The sequence below is a fragment of the Haliotis cracherodii genome, unplaced genomic scaffold (genome assembly GCF_022045235.1).
Source record: "Haliotis cracherodii isolate W230 unplaced genomic scaffold, xgHalCrac1.p SCAF_26, whole genome shotgun sequence".
NCBI lineage: Eukaryota > Metazoa > Mollusca > Gastropoda > Lepetellida > Haliotidae > Haliotis > Haliotis cracherodii.
This window is the reverse complement of record NW_027266282.1, coordinates 1,398,168-1,421,203: the sequence shown is the minus strand read 5'-3', so window position 1 is coordinate 1,421,203 and position 23,036 is coordinate 1,398,168. Positions and strand designations below refer to the sequence as shown.

Sequence of the window (23,036 nt, the reverse complement as noted above, 5' to 3'; positions counted from 1 at the left end):
AAACTTCACACTGCACGCATCCTATTGGAATTGAAAGTGTTCACCAAGTTGGAAAAGAATCTCTGCAGTAGTTTTCAAGTTATAGGTCGCACACAAAAATGTCCTCGGAAATATGGATGGATAGAATTCCTTGGTATAAATATATAGCCCTGTCCTTTTAGGTCGGGGCTGTAATAATCTTTGTGCCATATCCAACAGAAGGCATAAGACAAAGATATTTCACAATATCTCAAAGATGACCTTGACATAAGCATGGCTGCCATGTGGTTAGGTACGGTTTGTGAAGAAAACCTCAAACAATCATGTTTCATTGTGTTGCTAATTAATATTGACAGAGACGAAGGAGTGGTGTTTTCTCTGGCTTATAAACAAATTTGAAGCAAAAGAAAAACATGATGCCAATTTGTAATTGGTTCAGCCAATAGTCTGACCAAATAGACATGATCAGAGGTTCTCGTCTCTTCCCTCTCACTCGTGTTTACAGTATATCCTTAAACCTTGGAGGTGTGTTTTTTCCACTATAAACCTCCAGTGACATCAATCTCTACATTTAAAGCATCAAATTATTCTTTTGCACAGGTATTTGACATCATTCTGTTACTAACTGAGTTGATTGTCATGAGGCGGTGAGGTGAAAAGGTGTTCAACGTCTTTCATGATTATTGCCCTTTTAAAGCAACGTGCATGCACATGATTGTGAGAGTCTGCGTGTACTAGCCTAGACTAGTTCTACTTTTATAGAGGATGACACATAATGTACTTTCCAACAAGGAGTGTGTACATGAGATAGCATTAAAAAGGCTAAAGTGTTTGGACAATAGTGCCTAAAATAGCCTCAACAAATGCAAACTGTTGTCTCAACCACTTATCCAAATCACCAAAGTGCTCTTTCCATTATAACACAAAATTTACCTATCCTAAAGCAAATACACAAAATGGAAGCTTTAATTCATAAAACTCATAGTCAACATTGGAAAACAAACTAAAAATCAGAGAAATCACTTTCAAATTTGAGTCCGGTGACTGTGTCTCAACTGTTTTCAAATGTGGCAATTGTCACTGCCAAAAACAAGAAAACAAAGTCATTAATATCCCTTGCAAAGGTAAATACTTGTAATGAAAAAATGTATGAAACTTGTTGCCATGGAAAATCATAATTATTTGTGTGTTAAATCCCAAACTAGACCCTACTAGACCTATCTACCGCTTTGTGCCAAGTTTGGTGAAGAAATATTGTATGGTTTTCAATATCTGTTACAGAAACTAGCACTTACCACCATTTTAATTCTAAGTTAAAGTTGTTGCCATGGAAATGGTTGCCATGACCTATCAATGTATCAAGTTTGGTGAAGAAATGTGGAATGGTTTTCAAGTTCTGCTCCGGAAACAATACTTACAAGGATGGACGGACTCATGGACCACATCTCCATTTTAACCATCCCCCCTCCCCTGCCAAAAATATTGCGGGGGATAAAAATGATATAAAGAAATAACGCCTAATTGATTTTTGTTTTTTTATTACAGAAGAGTTGACAGGCACTATCAAGGATATTAGAGTTGGGCTCAATGGCGTGCATATTTAATATCATCAGATGGTTCAGACACCTTTGATTGAGGTGGTATTGACTAGAAGTGTGAATGTGATACTGTAGGCAAAACCCACATTCAGCTGGTACACTGACTAGGTAGATGTCACATGATTAGATGACAGGTTTACTCTAAATCTGCAGTCCCAGCGACAGTAGTTTTGAAAAAAACAAAATCATTCTTCATGTCTTAGCATGGTCACCATTGATTATCTCTGTGACGTCATTATCAAGTCTACCAAAGAGATAACATCATCAGCTTCAGACCTGCCAATTTAACATAATCTCAAGTATGCATTCAGAAAATCTAGCTTCTTTACAACAGCATATACCGGTATGACGATATGGAAGTTGGTATGTCGATGTAACAAAGATCCAATTCAAAACATGGCTATTGCAATGACTACCATTCACTTTATTTTGGGCTGATATTGTGTGCTACTTTTAGAACCAGGATTTCCAATAGAAAGTTAAAGAAACTTGACACGCCAGCTTTTGAAACAGAGTGACTTAATATTTATAGCTATTCACACGACATGATTTGTATTTTTCAATAGAAATTTCTTCCTGACACAAGGACCGTCCAGTCAAATTTACCGGTTCCTGTCTCATTTTGCCGGCTAATACCCGGTATATACCACGGAACAGAAACACTGATACTTTGTGTAAAATTGTACAATGAGTCTGCAATTCAATCAATACCTTATTGAAAGTAACACAGAGAAAGTGATGAAACATGAGTTACTTTTATTGATATACAAAAAACTAGGTACCTTGATGGCAGATCTACAAATCAAATGTTCGTACCTGTTGGTGATGAGGGCTTGTTCGTCTTGTAACTTGTTGAGAATGATTTGTGAGGCAGCACAAGAACCATCAAGCAAGTTGAGGCTGGCAATTTTACTGATATTCATCAACACATGGCCAACTGTCATATTTTCTATCAGCGCAATCCATACCTGAAGCATAAAAATGAATGAATAAAACAGATGTGACAGAAACTATTTTGTCTAATAATTGCAGGAAGGCAGTTTTTGTCATTAAAAATTAGCACATAGAACACTGAAAGAGAACTCTATATGTGTACAATTAAAGCATGTTTCAATTAATGGTTGCTATTAAATTTCTTACTCATGGGATTCAATGCATGAAATGACCAAGGCGCAATGTCAGGGTCATTATGGGTAATGCTGACAAAGTGTTTGTACATGTGATAATCATGCAGGATTCTGAAAAATCCATGGCAATTGTATTTTTATGTGATTTTATATGGCGCATGCAAATTTGTTTTGCTGGTATACATGTTGAAATATCTTTTATAAAATATAACATATAAGTTAATACTCCCCTGGGCAGGAGTCTACATATCACATTGCATGTTCTGTGAAAACATGCGCATGGAAGCAAGTTGCGAATCTTGTGAACAAAGAATAAAACTACTTTCATCATTATTGTTATTCATCCTATGCTTGCCACCTTGTATGTGACATCATCTGGTTGACTGAAATGCCCTGGGTTGCAGTAATAGCTTGCAGAGTCTATAACTTAGCCTGTGTCGGCTAGATTTGGTTAGTAAACAAATATCAGCTGGCACTTAGAGTTTGCAAAGCAAATTTGATGCCAATGTACTACAATGTACAAATGTACTTCAAAATCTGCACCTCAAAAGCATTCACCTTGGAGTAGTCAGTGAGCAGTTGATTGTCCATGAATGGATAGCGATCCCCTTCCTTAACCAGGGCTTGACAAAACTGACTGTGACCTAAGGTGCATAACAAGTTCTTCCCATAAAGTCTGCGTAAAGTCATGTTCTATCACCAGGGAGAAGGGAGTGGCTCCTGTTAACTGACAGCAATGTCTGGGGGTAGATTCCTGAACAAGGACTGCACTGCTGCAGTCTGCCATCCACTCAACGATATCAGATTCAGCCAGTTAAGAGTTCTCTTTAGACGCAGTAATGCAGGATAAGTATACAAATATAAAAAATATCTTGATTTTACTAGATTTTTTATCTTATCATTCATTACTCCTTTTTGCATTTTTATCAAATGGTACAGATGAGGACATACTTTCAGATGTGGTCCTCAGTGATATGAACTCTCCAGTAGTTCACTGCAGTCGTTGAGCGCATCACTTGCACAGTTCTGTAACAACAACCATCAATCCTGTCCACGGATTGTTTGAGAGTGTGAGGACATCCAGGTAAAAAGCAGCAGAAGAGTGTACGCTAAAGTCTAGAATCTGATTTACCAAGCTAAACTGCTGGTAAGCAGAATAACCCCCCTGCCAGATGTGCGAACACTGTGCGAGGTGGGTAAGGCTGGCTCTCGACAGTAGGAACATTTTAATGGCGAAGAGGATTGGTGATCTGCTGGGTTGTGACCAGAGGACCAAAACTATGAACACCTTCAAAATCTTGATAGGTCACTTTCCTCAGATAGTGGCTTGCGAAGACAGTGTCTGACCTCAGAAAAAACCATCCTTCCACGATGGCTCTAATACAGCAATTACTGTGTACAGCCTTCATAGAGGCATATAGATATAGGTTATCTTCAGTCATGGAGGTCAGGGATAAGGGAAGATGGAAAGGCATTTCCAAGCACCAGACAAAGTCTTTAAGCGACAGATATAACTCATAATGCACGCACAGGGCATAAGAAGAGTGCTTCCTTGTCTTCGGCTCCAACGATCGATGATAAAGGTGGGATAGAAAAAGAACGGTTGGTTGGTCCTGGTAATTGATTCTTGGCAATGAAATCCCTCCACAGCCCATGATGCGCCACAGCAATAGCCTTAGCCTCCCATGTTGAATAGCCTTTTGCACCTAGAATTCTCTTAAGATGAACAGGTGTGTAGATGAAAACTGGTTGGCATTGGGTGTGGTAACCTGCTGTGCAGATTGACTGGTATGTGGACCACCATGGTAGAGGTAGTGGATCGTTTCCTGCAAGATTTCTGCAGTCTACGAACCACCTTTTCGCCAGCCATCAAGGCACGATCAAAATCAGAGCGAGGCCTCTTACTACCCTGATCTCCTGCATCACCTTGGAAAGAAGTACTGGTGGCGGAAAAGAGTACACCCTAGTCCTTCCCAAGAGATGCTGAATGCGTCCACGTCGAAAGACTGCGGGTCTGGGATCGGGGAGACATAAGATGAGATCTGGTAGTTCTGGCAAGTGGCGAAGAGATTGACGTTGAGATGACCAAGGCAATGAAATATAAGAAGAAACACCTTTGGATGTAGCTTCACTTCCTGACCTGGACTGAGTATCTGCCAGGTTCCTACACCTGGGAATGTGCAGGACCAGGAAGTGAAGGCCCAGCCGATCTACCAGATGGAAAAGGAGTGAGTGAGAATGTGTGTCCCCAACTTGAGGTTGTTGATGTGCAAAATGTGCTGTGCGCCCAACCACAGCCCTGAGGTCGTCTGGTCCTCCTGATTCCACTCAACCCTGCAGAGAAGCATCTACAAACAGGTGGGGCATCAGGGATAACTCTCTTAAAGGGACACTACTGTCCAACATGGCTCCTGAGGTGAAGCAGTAGAGCAACAGATAGGCAAGGGTCCTGACATCTCATGGAACTGTTAAAGCAGATGTAGGCGACCTCTGCTCGTCAAATCCTGGGCTGAAGTGAGCAACCCCAGAAGCACTTGTCTCTGACGATCCGCAGAGTTAGATTAGGCTGTCCACAAGATAGTAAAGTTGAAAAGTCAACTTCAGGAGGGTTTCTGCTCATATTATGCCTTGACGATACATGGAAACTTGTGTTCATCTGCAAACCAATGCTAGATCCAATGTAGGCGAAATAATTACGCTCCCCAACTGATTGCCGAGGCATTAACATAATGGTCTTGGGAAGACGAAGCTGTATCCAGTAGAATATATACTGAACAACAAAAAATCCTGCGACATTGAATAAGATTTAATGCAAAGTTATGTTTTTTACAAAATCTGAAACAATTTCGGTTTGCAACAGATAAATGACTCCTGTTAGTGTTCAAATGGTTTAATTTGCCATACTGACTTCAGAAAATGCGTGATTTCATAAAAAAAACATGAACATGCCGAAATGTCAATTTACAAATCAATAACGTGTGTTATAACGTGCATCTGGTTGCGATGCAAGCAACACATCTTCGTCTCATGGAATGGACCAAGCGTCGCACAAGATCCTGTGGGATATCTGTCCATATCTGCTGGAACATGTTTCGAAGTGCCTTGAGTGTCTGTGGAACACATGGCTTACGTCGAAGGCGCCGATCCATCTCATCCCACATGTGCTCGATTGGTGAGAGATCAGGGGAGCGTTGTCATGTTGAAAGGTGCCTGGGCCATGACGACGCAAAAATGGTAGAACAACAGGGCCGATGATCTCGTCGCGGTAGCGCTGTGCATTGAGATTTCCCTCTACCACTATCAAACGGGTCTTCTGTCTTGCTGTAATCCCACCCCATATCATAACGCTGCCGCCCCAGAACCGATCTTCTTCCAAGGCACAATGATTGACGTAATGTTCACCTCGACGTCGGTACACTCGAATCCGTCCATCGCTGTGGCTGAGGTGAAAACGAGACTCGTCAGTGAATAGAACTTGTCCCCACTGCATGGCCGCCAGCGTAGACGCTGTCTGCACCACTGTAGACGTGCTTGACGGTGGTTTCCTGTCAAAATGGGACGTCTGGCGGGTCTTCTGGCGACAATCCCTGCACATCTGAGGCGACGACGTACGGTTTGTGAAGATATTTGTCGAAGGCCAGGGATGCTTCTTGCAGTCACTGTTGCTGGCCTTAATCGATTTCGTAGGTGTGTTGTTCGAATCAAGTTTTCTTGTCGATTATTAGTTACGCGTGGCCTGCATCTCTGAGTATGGTCTCTGACTGTATTCGTCTGATGCCAACGTTGCCATAATCACCAAATGGTGTTTCTGAGGACGTTAAATTGTCTTGCAACATCACGTTGACTCGATCCTGCTTCAAGCATACCAATGGCTCACAGGCGCTCATTTTAGGACAGTCGTGGCATTTCGTAATGTTGAATAATTTCGTATTTTTGTTGTTTTTCTGAGTGGTTGTTGTCAGCACGATGCTAAACAATGCATTTGGAATCCCGTTAACGCACATGTTTTTATACCCATTCTTGAGTAGTGAAAAGCATGGGGCTTGCACAAATGTCAACTTTTGCCTGTAATGTATGCTTTTCTGAAGCAGTTGGGTTTTTGTGACTTGATTCCATACATGTACTACAATATTGAAAACCAAACTTTACTTGTTTCAAAAATAAACACTAAAATATTGGTGTCACAGGAACTTTTGTTGTTGAGTATATATAATTCTTGGGTCTGAAGTATTATAGGTACGAAGTAAGGCGATCGTTTCTAATATCGAGGTGATGATGAATGGAAGTGCCTCGTTACTCCGCATGTTGGCATCAGTGGTCTACTGAAGTTAGTGACTCGGTCACATTGATGGCATCTGATGGAGCGATAGAGTGGTTGCAGCATTACGTACAAGAAATCATGAAACCAATCTGTACACATACACTGTACAGCTAGCATTAGGCCAGCTGACCTAATTCAAATTGGGTATGTTTACAGTCAGAGAGTTCTTGACACAACATTTACAATACCCTGCTCGGTAACCTAGAGTACCGCATTTATCCAGAGACAAGGTTCAAGTTCCACACACAAGACAATCCACTGTGAACTGTATGGTAGACAGACAAGTGGTGTTTCCAAGTTCTGTGTAGAATGTGTGATGTGGCTAGTGTAGGAACAAGCTGATCGCCATGATATATGTGTCGTCTGGTCCTGTCCTGTGAATGATGATCCCGAGAAGTGGGTACCTGGTAGCATATGACAATTCTGTCAAATTTCTAATGCCTCAAGAATTTGTGATGATCTTCAAGTTTTGCTACAGATCATGTCTACCAGAAGCCACATGAAGCAAATTCTACGAGCGTACTATCACCCTCTCTGTGAAATCGTTCAGCCAACGTTGAACTCACACCGATTAGACAGGGAGATTTGGTGGGAACTTTCACAGAAACCCCACCATGAGGCCAGGCGCTGCCAAGGGCTTGAGGAAAGTTCAGACTTCCATTGTATGAAAGCCAAAGGCGTGTCAAGTATCTGGATAGTTGTTGGCTTAGACGACCCTATCATATGATGGAGATCGTCATCCTGGTTTGTGTACCATGTCAGCCACCTCCAAAGCATGGATAGGGAAATTGTTCTTCCTAAACCAAGGAACATTGAATGCAAACGATAATGATGATATTGCAAATTCTTCATCCAATGCTTAGGCTAGATCCTTCTTCATCAGATCCAGTGGAAAGGAGGAAGGCTTGGACCAAAGTCTGTCTCGTTTATCCATGCCCGGGCCGGGTGAAGGCGGTCTGCCATTAAGTCCGGCATCTGGGTAAGGCTGAGAATGAGATTGGTGTCCAACTCAGAGGATGTCTCGTAATCCTCTACCAAGGATCCTACAAATGAGCAGCAGATAGGTTAACGGCATCTGGATCAGCGTTTAGAGTGTGCCAACTTGGAAGATCACCTGAAGGAAACTCCGGGTCAAGCTGACTCATGTGATGAAGGGACCTGAGAGGAAGACGGCTTACCCAAGCCAAGCGACGCTGCAGATGTAGAAGGCGCCTTTTCAGCTGAGGTGGGGGCCAAGAGCTCTGTGTAGCTGCTTAGCAGCATTGGCACTGCACTGGCTCTGATGACAGGTTTCACGCTTTTGGGAAGAACGATCTCTGAGTAGTTGGAGCCTGGGTGATCATAGACAGGCGTTGTCATCAGTATGGTCTTCAGCGTCTGGAGCACTGTCTGCATTATTTCAGCCCCATAGCGCTATGTGATGGGATTGGATGAGCTGCACAACTCGTAGCAGCAACTTCTTTTTCAGCTGGACCTCAAACAGCTTTGTCTTTCTGTCACAAAACAGCAGTAACTGCATTTAGGAGAAATGCAGGATAAGTTTTCACAATTTGTGTATGTGTCCTCTCATGTCGCTGCAAGTGACCCTAACTTTTAATAAAATACAGATTAGTTAGTTTCAGCTGCACAAGCGCTTTACGGCATGAAGAGTCCCCAAGTGGTCACCCATCGAAGTACTATCTTGCTTCGACTGAAATTCACTTCACTGTAAGGGCAAGCAGTGGTGCTTTCACAGTGGTGTGGCCGTAGTCCGGCGCCGAGCGCCTCTCCAGTGGGTGTTTCTGTGTCTGATCTCCTGTGTGACTGGATGTGGCACCAAGCACCTCTCTAGAGCATCTCTTGTTGCCTCTCCAGTGTGTTGGGATAGGGGGCCAAGCGCCTCTCGATGTGACGGAATGTGGTGCCGAGCGCCTCTCTGGGGCGTATGGCCATGGTGCCAAGCACGTAGCAGCTCTGCTCCTTGTGAAATCAGCATATGGCAGATGACCGTGCAAACGGAGGGATACCACACCAATCTAGGTCATCAAAAGAGATGTCACCTGGGAGTCTATTGACTGCAACAGGCACCATGCAGGCACTCATGGCTGCAGCACTTGTGAAAATATCTCTTTTTCCCCCTCACTCGATGAGAGAATCATGATACTTCACTCGACACATGAAATATCCTCTATATTACTGATATTATGTTTTGACTAAGATTGTCTGGTATCAGCAGGTTTGCCACATTTTTCAAAGCTAGAAACTGAAATGCTGCAAGTGAGCATTTCAAGTTAGGTTAAGTGTATGTTCCATCTTTTTCCATGGTGTCTATCATTGTTGCCTACAGTGCTATCAGAGTTAGAAAGATGTTTGCATTACATGCAAGAACAGAAGCAGACCTGTCCCAAACCTTTTCCTGAATGCTACAGCAGAAACAGGAGAAATAGGGATCCTGAACCATTTTGACATTACCAAGGAGATAGCTGACCTCATCACTATCTATTTATATTCAGCTTTGAACCCTGACAAAGTATACTGCACTACAACTTAGTTCTTTGGCTTTGGTTACACTAATAACTAGTTATAAGGTCTTTTACATTAATTCCGCATTAAGAAGAAAATTCCCATAGAGAGAATGTCTTATGCCAGAAGTTACTTAATAACAATGTCATAAGCACTTCTGGTTTTAGAAAAATTACCCAGTACAGGACAACTTTCAAATAGAAACTCACACATCTCTAGCTATCATAATAACAAAGCTGAAAGTACTTTCGTTTGAATTACCTCAAGCTTCAGCCATGCGGTGCCAGCTGTAGTATGTATTGGTAAAGTTATCATTTCTAATTTACCCTCATCCGTAAGCCATGCATGGGCCCTGTTCCAGTCAGGAACACCGGTCAGCTCAATCCACTTCAATGATCTTGTTATCAAAGAGAGAGGCTAGCTTGTTCATGGATGATGATGGACAATGACACACACAAAACCATGGGCAATGACATAATGTGGCCCAAATAAAAATTAGAAATGAGTAAAACATTCACTGATGAAGAAGAAAACAACATTTTAAACATTTACATTGAACAAAGAAACTATCCTATGTAATGCCTTGCTCCAATTCACCTCTGATGAGTTGAGTAGTTTTGTTGGTATTTGCTCCTTACAAAGACCATGCTCTCTGATGAGAATAGCCACCTGGTGTTCATCACATGAGTGTTTTACAGTGTCTACAGCTTCAAGGTACTTCAGCAGATCAGCCATGTCTTCATTTCCAGCTTCTTTGGCTGCAGACAGGCCCCGTAGCAGGTACTTCAACACAATTCCAACATCTGCAATCAAACATCAAACTATTCACTTACAGAAGCAAAGCAAAAATGTTTACAATTTAGAACAGTAATCAACTGCTACCACGTACATACTCTACCAGCCCTGTCTACTTGCTTAAATACATTGACAAATGATGCGTTTGGTAAACCACAATGTGACTGTCGCCTGGAGGCCTCTTGGGGGAACCAACGTGAAGACGTCCAAAGGGGAGAGATAACAAAGTGGAGCATTGCTGGACTAAGTGTATTGAAGTCAAAGAGATTCTAAATTAACATTGAAGAATAATAATTTGCAAGCGATGACCCTTGCATAAATGTAAACCAACAAGTCTGTCCTCTGCCATCCTGCAGAATATTGATTAATATACAGCCCCAACTTGTACACCACTGTTGCTGTCTCTGTCCAGCCACTTATTCCCTCCTCAACTACACCCATGACTCTCAGAGTATCGAGTCAGGAAAGTCAGGCTAATTACAAATTGGTTATAGTAGAGTGGTTATCAACAACTATTTTAAGTTTAAACTTCACACAGGACCTGGATCTAGGTCATAGTTGATTCTATTTAAATGTAGGAGAGTCTTATGTTACTGATCTTGCCATGCAAAGCTAAATCTAATTATCATTTGAATTTTGTGATGATTCTCACTTGTTTTGAACTACAATTACCCAAAAAGACCGGAAGACACAAAACTTGTTCAGTTGTCTTATCTCAAGGAAATCCCCACCTAATGATGGGCTGAACTACTGCGAGTCAAAGGCATTCCAACCACATTACTGCACTCAATATGTGCGCAAGAAAAAGAGTGATTCATAAAATGCATTTTAGTCATCGTAGAATGGCGATAAACCTACCCTGTTTTTAACTTAACTAAAGGTTACATTTTACAATGTTTAAACAATAATGAACTACATCAAAAATAAAAACAGAATAATTTTATCTCCTAACAATCTTGAACAATCTTGAACAATTTTGATTCGATTTTCCATGTGAAGCCACAAACTTTTCGGTTTACCATCATGTGTGTTTTTGATGCGCCATTTCACAACTCAACCACTTTTATCAATTTGCCATTTGTTGTAAGCAATGCCAGTGAGGTTTCAGTTTGTTGCAATAGTACTTCCATTTTTCAATAACAGCAATATCATCACAGATTGGGTGATAAGTGTCACCATTTTTGAAAAGTTTATACTGTTTAGTATTTGTCTTGTTTGTGCATGATAAACTAACAGTGCTTCCATAACAGTCAAGCTGTACACATCACAAATCTGAGGTTTGGTAAAAAGTAATATATAACCAATCATATTATTATAGGGGATGTTAGCATAGAGCAGTTAAGGTATAGACAGACAGACTTTATTCAGTTATGAAAGGCCACAGGCCCATAATACAAATTATCACTGGACGATATTTACATATGTTGGTGTTGGAACACCCCTGCCTGAATAGCTCATCACTTCATTGGTCAGGTGGATGTTGTTTATAGGCTGTATCTGTGACAGTCAACTTCAACACGTCATTGGTCAGGTGGATGTTGTTTACAGGCTGTATCTGTGACAGTCAACTTCAACACGTCATTGGTCAGTTGGATGTTGTTTACAGGCTGTATCTGTGACAGTCAACTTCAACACGTCATTGGTCAGGTGGATGTTGTTTATAGGCTGTATCTGTGACAGTCAACTTCAACACGTCATTGGTCAGGTGGATGTTGTTTATAGGCTGTATCTGTGACAGTCAACTTCAACACGTCATTGGTCAGGTGGATGTTGTTTACAGGCTGTATCTGTGACAGTCAACTTCAACACGTCATTGGTCAGGTGGATGTTATTTACAGGCTGTATCTGTGACAGTCAACTTCAACACGTCATTGGTCAGGTGGATGTTGTTTACAGGTTGTATCTGTGACAGTCAACTTCAACACGTCATTGGTCAGGTGGATGTTGTTTACAGGCTGTATCTGTGACAGTCAACTTCATCACGTCATTGGTCAGGTGGATGTTGTTTACAGGCTGTATCTGTGACAGTCAACTTCTTCACGTCTTTGGTCAGGTGGATGTTGTTTACAGGCTGTATCTGTGACAGTCAACTTCATCACGTCATTGGTCAGGTGGATGTTGTTTACAGGCTGTATCTGTGACTGTCAACTTCAACACGTCATTGGTCAGGTGGATGTTGTTTACAGGCTGTATCTGTGACTGTCAACTTCATCACGTCATTAGTCAGGTGGATGTTATTTACAGGCTGTATCTGTGACAGTCAACTTCAACCTCAATACCGCAACAACTGGTAACCTTTAATAGCAAGATGGCAATGCTGTCAGTGAGGTCATGCCTCAACAAGGAAAACTCTCCAAATTATTCTTTTATATAACCATTATTTGATTATTGTAGTTATATATGTACAATTGTACAAACAGTACAAGAAAATCCACAACATGAATGTTTACTAATGTACAAGACAGTAGGTGAGGCAACAAGGGCTATGAATCACAATGAATAAATTGAAAGTGATTCCGTAGCATTTGATTGGCCAACCAAGTAATTTCTTTAGCGTTCCTATAAACTGAAAAATGCCATGCCCACTAACAGACTACAGTTTCCTGATTGGCTGATATATTGATAATACACTGAGAGGTTCTGTGTTGCATTATGATGTCACTGATTTTGCATTGTTGATGATTAAATAAGCAGTCTGTGCATGTCGGTTATTATTTTCATTAACGCCAAAAATATTGCAGTCAATTCTTAGTGAGTGAGTAAGTTCATAGTTAACGTCGCATCAGCATTATTTCAGCCATATAGAGACGAGACCAAGTTGATATATCCACAAGTGAGTCACAAATGCAAAGTTCTATTTTAATTTTTTTTTATCAAACATATTCAGGCATAACAAATTCATTTATACAGTTTAAAACATGGCCCATAGGCATCCAGTAACCAAAGCTAGGCCACCTCGCTGGGGATCATGGGGACTTACGGTGCCTCAGCTTCCTCCACGATACCCCAGCAGGATTTACACTTTAGCCACTGGTGGTTGTGCACAATAGTAGCCAATATTAAAAAATACGAAGCAGTGAGTTGGCTTAAAACATTATGATGGGAATTACGTGTCACACAGGGGGACAATCATTTTACGGTACTTTGACCTCATGGTCAGAGCCTTCAATGATGTCAGTTTGGAAAATCATCACACCAAATTTAAAAACAAGCAATTAATTATTCACAAACATATTTAAAATTTATCAAACAGACCAATTTCTTTCAAATAACTTAAGATGAGATGCCTGCTTACACGGGAGAAGAGATCTTTCAGATTTACTGATTGATAATGTGAATCCCTTGCAATTGCAAAAGTCACACCGTCAAGCAATATTTCTTTGAACCTTTTATCACAAGGGATCCACTTGGATGTCAGTAAGGTGATATAATATTTACATCTATTTTACATCTATGTATGGTTGAATTCTGATTCCACGTGGTGGAAACAGGTTTGACAAATTTTGAAACAGGTTTTTATACAGAGGGTTGAAAACAGTTGTATGCTGGGTTTGCCTGATTGGTATGCAATTTAATGATGTATTGCAGTGATAGTTTAATGCAGCGTTGTTCGAGGGAAGGTTCATCGGCTTCCACATACAAGCTGTCCACAGGAGAGGTCCTAAAGGCTCCAAGACAGGGACTTGGTGGTGTATTGTACATGTTGTGTCTAATTTTTCTAAATTGCATTCCCAGGCTCCACCATAAACAACTGAATCATAGTCTAGTTTGGAGTGTATTAACTATCTGTACAAGTGTTGTCTGATCCCCTCCCAACTCAGAGTTATAAACAACTTTTAACAAGTCAAGATCCTTCAGGCACATAGCCTTTACATATTTGATATGTGGTAAGGATGTAAGATGATGGTCAAATATGAATAATTTTTTACTTGAAGTTTACACAATAAACTGCTTTTCCATTGGACGAGAGGTCGATCACATGACCGTGAAATTGACGTTCATAAGTGTATGAACGACACAGTTTGACGATCATACATTCATGAGACCGTGTTCTTGAAATGACGTAAATACTGACGGGATACTTCCACATTCCTGGGGAAACCCCTGGGAATTCCCTTGCATGAATACATACAGAAGCGTTCTTTCTGATCACTTAGACCCTTTAATCTTAAACTCAGCGTTTCAGTATAAACATTGAGTAACGTCAGAGAGTTTGACTGCATGATTGTTTACGAATATCCTCGCTACGACTGAATCTTAGTGAACAAAACGAAGAGGCTGACAGTGATAGTCTACAGCAATCTATGGATTACCTTAGCGTCCAATTAACACATCTTTAATCACCTTTCAATGATCGGCCAATTGATCAATGATAACTAAAACATGTAACCACCACAGGTTCACTAACAACTTCCGAAATCTCTCCCATCACGTTTATCTTGTCAGGCATTTTTGACATCATGTACTTCATGTAAATGTATTACGACGTGCTGTCTTTGTGACAGACTTACTGAGGTAGTTCTTAACAGACATTTCTCATTTAATGAGGATATAATTTGAATACATTTGTTGTAAAGAAACTACAAAAGTTGTTCCTGTAGAGCACATTGAGCAAACACACATCCATGTCACCTCTCGTTTTGAGGAACTATTTCATTCCGCGATACAGCTGGTTGTTGTATGGCTGTCAGTGCAAACATGAAGTCACACGTACTAAATATTGCGTATAGATCTAGATCCTTTGAGGTACAAAATAGTGATACAAAAAATTATAAGAATTGACCTTCACTTTGTGTGAGTTCATTGGAGTATGAACCTTCATCGAGTGAGTGCCAAACATTGTATGTAAGCTCCGACGCTCACACAGTTTTGGCCCTACTCGATGATTGAAGGTTCATACTAAAATGAACTCAAAAGTGAAAGTCAATTCTAAAGTCCCAGGAATATGGCCTCCACTACTACCTTGATAGGAGTACAATCTAAAAATATATCTGGATCCTTGTGAGGTTTATATTTACACCATAAATGAATACAGTTTTTGGATTTAGAAAATTTGAAGCCATTTTCGTTGGCCCATTTTGGAATTTTGTTAAGACAGAGCTGTCTGCAGTATTCATATTCTTACAACAAGAAATGTTGAAATTATCCACAAAAAGTGAACCATCAACGCTATTGTCTAATACAGTGTAGAGCCCACTCATACTTGAAATTGTCTGTTGCTTAAAAATGCCTCCTGAATTAAAATTCATGGAAATCTTTTTAAATACAATGTTTCCACGTTGTATCATGTGCCTTCTCTAGGTCAAAAAAGATTGATACAGTATAATATATGCTGACAATGGAATTTTTAATAAATGATTCTAAATGCACCAAATGGTCAATGGTACTTCTATTTTTTCAGAAACCACACAGGATGTCACTCAGGAGGTTATTGGTCTCCAAGTACTAGACGAATCGATTGTTGACCATGCCCTCTATGGTTTTACAAACACAGCTAGTTATTGATATAGGATGCTAATTGGATGGATCTGTATGATCCCGTCCAGGCTTTGGTACAGGAATGATTATAGCGGAAATTTTTGGTTGTCCATGTTTCATCAAATATATTAAGCAGCGTCTCGGCCAAGTGTTTCAGGAGCTGATAATGTAGGACGACGGCTCCTGCTGTAGTGTCATGAGCTTGCCGTAGGACAGTATTCAATTCATGGAGTGAACATTTTTCATCATAGTTCCTACCATTATCAGAGCTAAACTGACCTTTTTCTTTTCCTGTTGTTTTTGAAACGTCTGAAATTGGGGGTTATGATTTGATGTTGAGGAATGATTTGCCAAACTTTCACTAAGCTTGTTGTCAATTGCAGATTTAGTTGTTAATTGTGTATTACCATGTATGAGATTTGGACGTTTGTTTTGTTCAAAGGTACGTCTTGCTTTAGCGCCCGTGATTTTAACATCAATCAGGTTGTAGATGGTGGGATGTGAGCGGAAATATTTTTCAGCTTTCTTCCTTTTTTTCCAAGCTTGTTTACAATTATTATCAAGCCATGGTTTACGTATATGAGGTTTTGCAGAAAACTTAGGAATGTTTTCATCTCCAATAGCATTTAACTGATCTGAAAATAGTTGTAAAGGATCAGGAACATTCCTGAAAATGTCAAGTGGTAGTTTTTCTGTACATAATGTTTGGAATAAAGACCAACTGGCATTTGCAAAGTTCGACCTTATTGAAGGTGGTTCGTAAGCGGGATTGTTTGTTCGAAAATGGTCACTTCCACAAAGATCATCATGGACCGACCATTCAAACTCGTTTAAAATATTTGAATCTGTCAGTGACAGGTCAAGAGCAGAATATGTGCCAGTGGCAGGATGCAGTTAAGTATTAGAACCATCATTGAAGATGCATAAGTCATTGTTTGAGACAAAATCTTCAAAGAAGTTTCTCTTCTTAAAAGTATCAGCACTTTTGACCGTTTATATCGCCCATGATGATACAAGGCTTTGGGAGCTGATCATACAAAGTCTGGAGATCTGATTGGCGGATAGATGAGGAGGGTGGAAGATACAGTGAACACAGTGTAAACACAATGTTCAAAGTAACACAAACAGCAACAGCTTGTAGAGTAGTATTGAGTGGAACAGGGCTATGGATTATGCCCTGCTTCACTAGGATAGAAAAACCTCCTGTAGCTTTATCACCATGAGGTTTTTGGAGACAAGAAGCTGATGGTTTAAAATCTTGAATTAAAAGTTGTATTTCATTAAAATTCTTCTTGAGACCTCTGCAATTCCGTTGAATTATGTTTTGTGGAATTCATGGTGATGCTTCCACAGGAGAAATGTCACACGGACGTGAGGAAGACTTTGTAGTACTCCTATTAGTTTCATGTGGTGATGGAGTTGCCTCTATGTCCAAAAGGACCAAAGGAGTTATGGACCTCTATGGGGACCTCAAAAGTAGAGCCAGCCTTCAGTATTGGTGTTGGTGTTTGCAGCTGCTCTTTTTGATGCTTTTGTTTAAATAATTTTCTCTCTTTCTGGTTCTGGTTCAGTCCCTGGTTACGGAGTCTGAGACTCAACATTTTTGACAGTTTTTGGTTTTGGTTTTTGGCAACAGAAGGGCGACAGACTGCGGCAGAGTAGGAAATAGTAGAAGTGATTGCAGTAAGACCTACAACCCCCTTCTTAGCTTTGTGGTACGAGACAGTTTGTTCAGTTTTGACTCTCATGATTTGGGACTCCACGCAGGACAGAATTTTGAAGAAGCCATGGTTCCCACCGCAGTTTGAACACTACACATCCTTCCTACAGTCAGTGGCCTCGGGCTTGTCGCCGCAGTGGTAACAAACAGCAGAGGCATGGCAGGACTTGGATCCATGTCCAAACGTTTGGCAGGTGCAGCACTGGAGTAGATTGGGGATATACACCTCCACTCAAATGCTACAGTAACCAGCTTTAATCAATTGAGGGACAAATGTTCGGGCAGAGGTGTAGATGTACACTACTGCCTAAAAGTTCATTCCCCTAACACGCGTTGAGAACGCGGGTAACACGCATGTGACACGGGTGCTCAACGGGTTGCACACGGGGTGAGCACCCATTGGACACGGGTGTGCATTGCGTGTGCAACCCGTTGCACACGCATGTGCGAAACGTGTAACACAGGACCGGGTTCCAGTTGAAGTTGACAAATTTATCAAAAAAACAAAACAGTGAGATGTGAAATTTGAGTTATTGAGCGGCCATTGAGCTGTGTTCACCAGACCGTAAATACAAGGTCGGCCCGTCTTAATTAGTGTTCGGTTGCTAGACTTTTATGGCATGAACCATTCCACTAGGGTCCAGTCTAGCCATTGTGGCTAGCGGACAGTAGAACAGTAGTGAATTTAGATAGGGGAACCCCCGTGTTGACACGATTGTCGCGGGTTGGTAAATGTTCGCCATTAATAAAATGATTGTTTGTGGATTGCGAACATATTCATTTGCCCACACGAGTCATTCCATTTGATTGCAAATATAACGTTTTTCGTTCGCCAAATTTATGCTTAGACAGCACAATTATGATATAGCCGTCAACACTACTAATGTCTCATTATTTCACGTAGGAATATATCCCATTTCCCCACACCCCACTTTCTGTTTTGTGTTTTGAAAGAATAAATAAAAGAAGGTTTTGTGTGGGACACTTTTATACTAATTATAAGAGGATGTTGTAAATGAATATGAACAGCCATGCTGTCTGACTGTTGATAGATTTTGAGATCTTCACAATCACCGGGTGTGACCATGTAGACAGAATCTCGTTAGGGTTTGTGATTTTTACATTTGCCCAATGACCATAGTGAGTATTGCTGGGGATACCAAACGTAACAGTTTATTATTAGAGGTTGTGAGTACCTATACCACGTAGATAGGATATCTTTAGGATTTTAATCCTTCTTTGAGAGGCATTTAGAAGTTGGAGTACTACGTTAGGATAAGATTTATGGGTGACTTTAATCCTTTCATTCTCTGTGGGTAATCCTTTCACGTTGATTGGAGGAAGTCACTCAACCAGGTCATGACAGGTCATGAGTTTACTCACTAACTACTGTGAGCGTTTTTGGCATGACATCTTTTCTTGTATAAACATAGAAACGATGCTCACTCACTCACTCACTCACTGTTAATCTTCTGCAGTTTGCTGGCAAAGTGGGGATAAACCTCAGTGTCAAAGACGATCAAACTTAGTTCGAATCCTTGTTTATATGTGACATCTCCCAAATGGGGACATTTTCATAAACTTGGCAAGTGATGATGAATTTTAATATTAATATTATTATAGTTTATGAAATTGTTAATAAAACTTTAATAAAATTGTGCTTCACTCTCACGTAAAATATATTGTTTGTGAGTAAATTTATATGTCACGTTACATAGGCATTTTTCAGTGATATTGGGACTAGATGAAACATGGCTGGTTTTACATTTCTGATACAGGTGCTTGACTGACTGAGTAGTTCATGGTCAATTAGATATGTTTAAATCTGTCAAGTTTGCAACAATAGATGAATAAGTTGATACATTTGGACCGCAGTTACCGATTAACAACTTAAGATATAGAGACCGGGAGGAGTTATATAACCAAACCTATGGTCCTGTTGAGACAGTTGAAAGTTAGAACGTTGGATTAAATGACAGTAACTAATTTGAACATTCCCCAAAGCACAATGTCGAAATCGTCCGTGGTGAAAGAGAGGCCCACCGCAGTCAAGCTATTGTCGAAAGATTTAACAGGACATTAGCGGAACATTTGTTTGGCTATCAGTATGGGATCGAAATGAAATCCGAGCGATTGAGATCAACCGAATGGGTGACACGATTATCAGCCGTTGTATCAGCGCTGAATAATGAAGTAACAAGATTAATAGGGAAGAAACCATCCGATGCAATTAAAATGAAATCCGCGACTTCTGAATCTTCAGCACTGAGGAGAGGCAAAGAACGAAAACTTCCGGATAGAGTAAGGGTAAGATATTTATACCAGGCAGGTGAGGCCTACGTCGCGCAACCAATCAGATATGGTCCCTTAAGACGTATAACATTAGTGGATTGGTTACGAAAAAAGGAGAGCCTATTCTTTATTATCTTCAAGATGGACCGGGTAGGGCATTTGTACGAGAAGAGTTGTTCATAGTTCCCGACGGTACGGTATTACCGCCATAACCATAAGCATAGGTAGTTACACCATCATTATCAATCCATCTCTTTGTATCTAAGGGGGATAATGATGTCTTGTTCATTCTTAATCCATATATCCTATGATCGTAACTTCTTAAAGAGTTCATCTCGTGTTTGAACGTTCTACCATTGAATAATGATTCTTTATACTGTTCGTGTTTGATATGCTTTTTTACTACATACTTTTTAACACCCTTAGCTTTTCTTATCTCTCCATTATCGGACTTTTTTATAGAATACATCTTGGGTCTTAATCCCACATACTCCGCTATAGGGGTCCCAGCACATTCATCCTTCATCTTACCTAACACCTTTTTATTTACTACGCTGGGCAGTGGATTATCTTTTGGGTAATCGCTCGTGTCATACATATCTATTTTTTCTGCCATATCTTTATACACATCCTCGGTTTGTATTTCCATCAACAAAGAATCTGTGTCGGTATATAACACCTCGCATCTATCGTCGTATTGCTTCTTAAGCCCGTTGTAATAAAAGTCATACATTAAGTGTTTTGACTCATACCGACGTACACCGGTCTGTTGAATTTTATATTACTCTTCTGCATATGCAACGCGGCTCAGTCGTTATCGAATATCTTGCTTCTGTTAAAAGCCGGACTGGCTATAAGTTTCCCGAGTCTTTCTTCCTCATTTGATCTGACTAATTTAACATCAACACGCTTCCTTAGATTCTCCATAGTTTTACCAAATACCGAGTTATTCATGAGCTTATATAGATTCTTTTCGAAATCGCTGGTAGCTATCTTTCTTAAATCTGTGTTCAGCCTTAAATAGGGCTCCATCCAAGGGCTTTGATCAAACTTTAGAACTGTGTATTTTCTTTAATTTCATACCTAACGATAGATATAACTGGAGATTTCTGTAGTGAACTATATATTTTGTCATATCCATCAAATTTGGTACGAGTTTTTCTACGTTAGCTAACCTACTATTACCCACCAAGGAGCGTTGATATTCCGACATCCAATCTTTATTAACCATTAATCTTTTGGGAGCTAGCGGATAACCGTTATGGTCTTTATGTAACGAACTTGGATATTCCAAGTCAACTTCTAGTATGTACCCTTTATTCGCATCATTATTATGGATATTATTCACATTGACCCACTCAAAACCACCCGTGGGTAAAGGTTGACTCATAGCCCATCCGTACAAATTGTTAGCGTCGAGATATAATATATGCGTGTCGGGTTTACTCGGATCATATCCTTCTACTAATTTATTATTAGCCTTAGAATACCTTTTCGCTGCCATCGATATACCCCCTCTTAATCCTTTCTCAATAAACAAGTGCATATCGTAATCTGTGAGTAGTTTTAGTTCTACGCCGGTCTTCTTCAACAATGCATCCCACGATAGTCCGGGACTGGAATAGTACCATGCCGTGTCCAAGCCATATTGTTTTAAACACGTCTTTCTAAATATCTCGAATATATCGGCGAGTAACAGTACATCGGTTTTTAAGTACAGATCGTGATAATCGCCTAAATTCTTACAACCTAATTTATCCCACACCGTCAGAGCGTGCTCATAATCAGCATCTGTTATTTTAGATTCTGTTAAGTTACTATAGAATGATTCGAGGGGTGGTAATTCAGTTTCTTCGAATCTACACCAATCATCCATATATTCGTAAGGATATACACCTTTTCTCAGCAACAAATGATGACTTATCTTATCGGTATATTGATTCGCATTAGCTAAATTGTCCAGGGAAGATAACAGAACCTGTACGGAGTCTATGAATCTAAGCCCATTACTTTGCTTTATTCTAGATTTTCCATCCTTGTCCCTATAATGTATAGGTTTAGTCAACGAGAACGTTAGGAATGCACATTAAACCGCCGTCGGTCTTTGAGATAGCTTGCATAATGAGATGTGAATCGTATCCCCTAAGGTTGTGAAACACAACGGGGATGGGTATTGTTTGAGAATTCATTTTTAGTTTCAAGTTACACTCGTTATGAGCGGCTCCCCGATAATTACCCGTGCCGTGACAATGATCTCTTACGGAATCCCCATCCAGGGGTTTATTACAAACGTGACAACTCGTTGACTTCTTGTGGGCCCTCCAATCATCCCTCGTCATACACATGGGTTTCTTACACGATAATTTTTCCCTGATCATTCTCTCTTCGTTTTGTAGATATTCTAGGAACTTTCCCGCTGCATCGGGACCTCTGTAAATCACGGGCGTGTTTGTTTTTTCCATCTTACCTTACAACTATATATCCAAACCCACAAGGAATATGTTCTTGAGTGTTATGTTTTAATCGCGATTTTCTTAACGATAGCACGACCAATGTTCTGAACGGGCTCCCTGTTAACGTCGGTAGAAGTCAAACTAATCGTAAATGCTAGTCGGACAGTTCCCGGAACTAACACATTGTGTGCGCCGAGATTAGGAAATCGAACCAGAAGCGTTTGATTCTGATTGATGGTACTAGGGTTATTAGTTATAGTTACAGACTGACAAATTGCTCTGACCCCTAATGGATCTCGAAGTCTACGTTGTGGGTTTAACTTGCGTCTGTATTGCGAAGACATTGTTATGTTGAAATTATATAACCATACGTTTAATATAAAAATGGGTGATTTTGATCTTAATGACTTTGATCTAAGCACCTTAGATGATCCGAATCCAATCGAAGAGGAGTACCGATGAAACCAGGCTTAGTAGTCTTAACGATGAACTTTTACAATCAAACGTCAATGATTATTATTACGATACCTTAAAAGAAGATAAAAATTATGTTACCCCAATAGGTCGTGACTATTCAAAGTTTACGATAGATGGTAAAGGAATATTGCTAATACGCGGCAACCCGATATTGATCTTATGCATTCTCGTACTCGTAAACCCCTAGCCTTGTCTACGATAGCCAATAAACACGGCACCGTGTTTGTTCGTGATGAATTAGGTCTTGTGGACTACTGACGAGCAAAACTTCCCGCGAAGACTACTAAGGTTCTT

The 23,036-nt window shown here is 40.4% G+C and overlaps 1 protein-coding gene across 1 annotated transcript in view; it reads right to left on the bottom strand.

Annotated features, from left to right (window-relative positions):
- The window catches only part of LOC139473054 (RNA-binding protein Ro60-like), a 58,711-nt gene that overhangs the window by 21,495 nt on the left and 14,180 nt on the right, over positions 1–23,036 (bottom strand). The window contains exons 2-3 of the mRNA XM_071255565.1: positions 10,125–10,330; positions 2,394–2,545 (exon numbers count right to left, since the gene is read on the bottom strand). Of these exons, the coding sequence (XP_071111666.1) occupies positions 2,394–2,545; positions 10,125–10,330 (358 nt within the window). The remainder of the gene's footprint in view (positions 1–2,393; positions 2,546–10,124; positions 10,331–23,036) is intronic.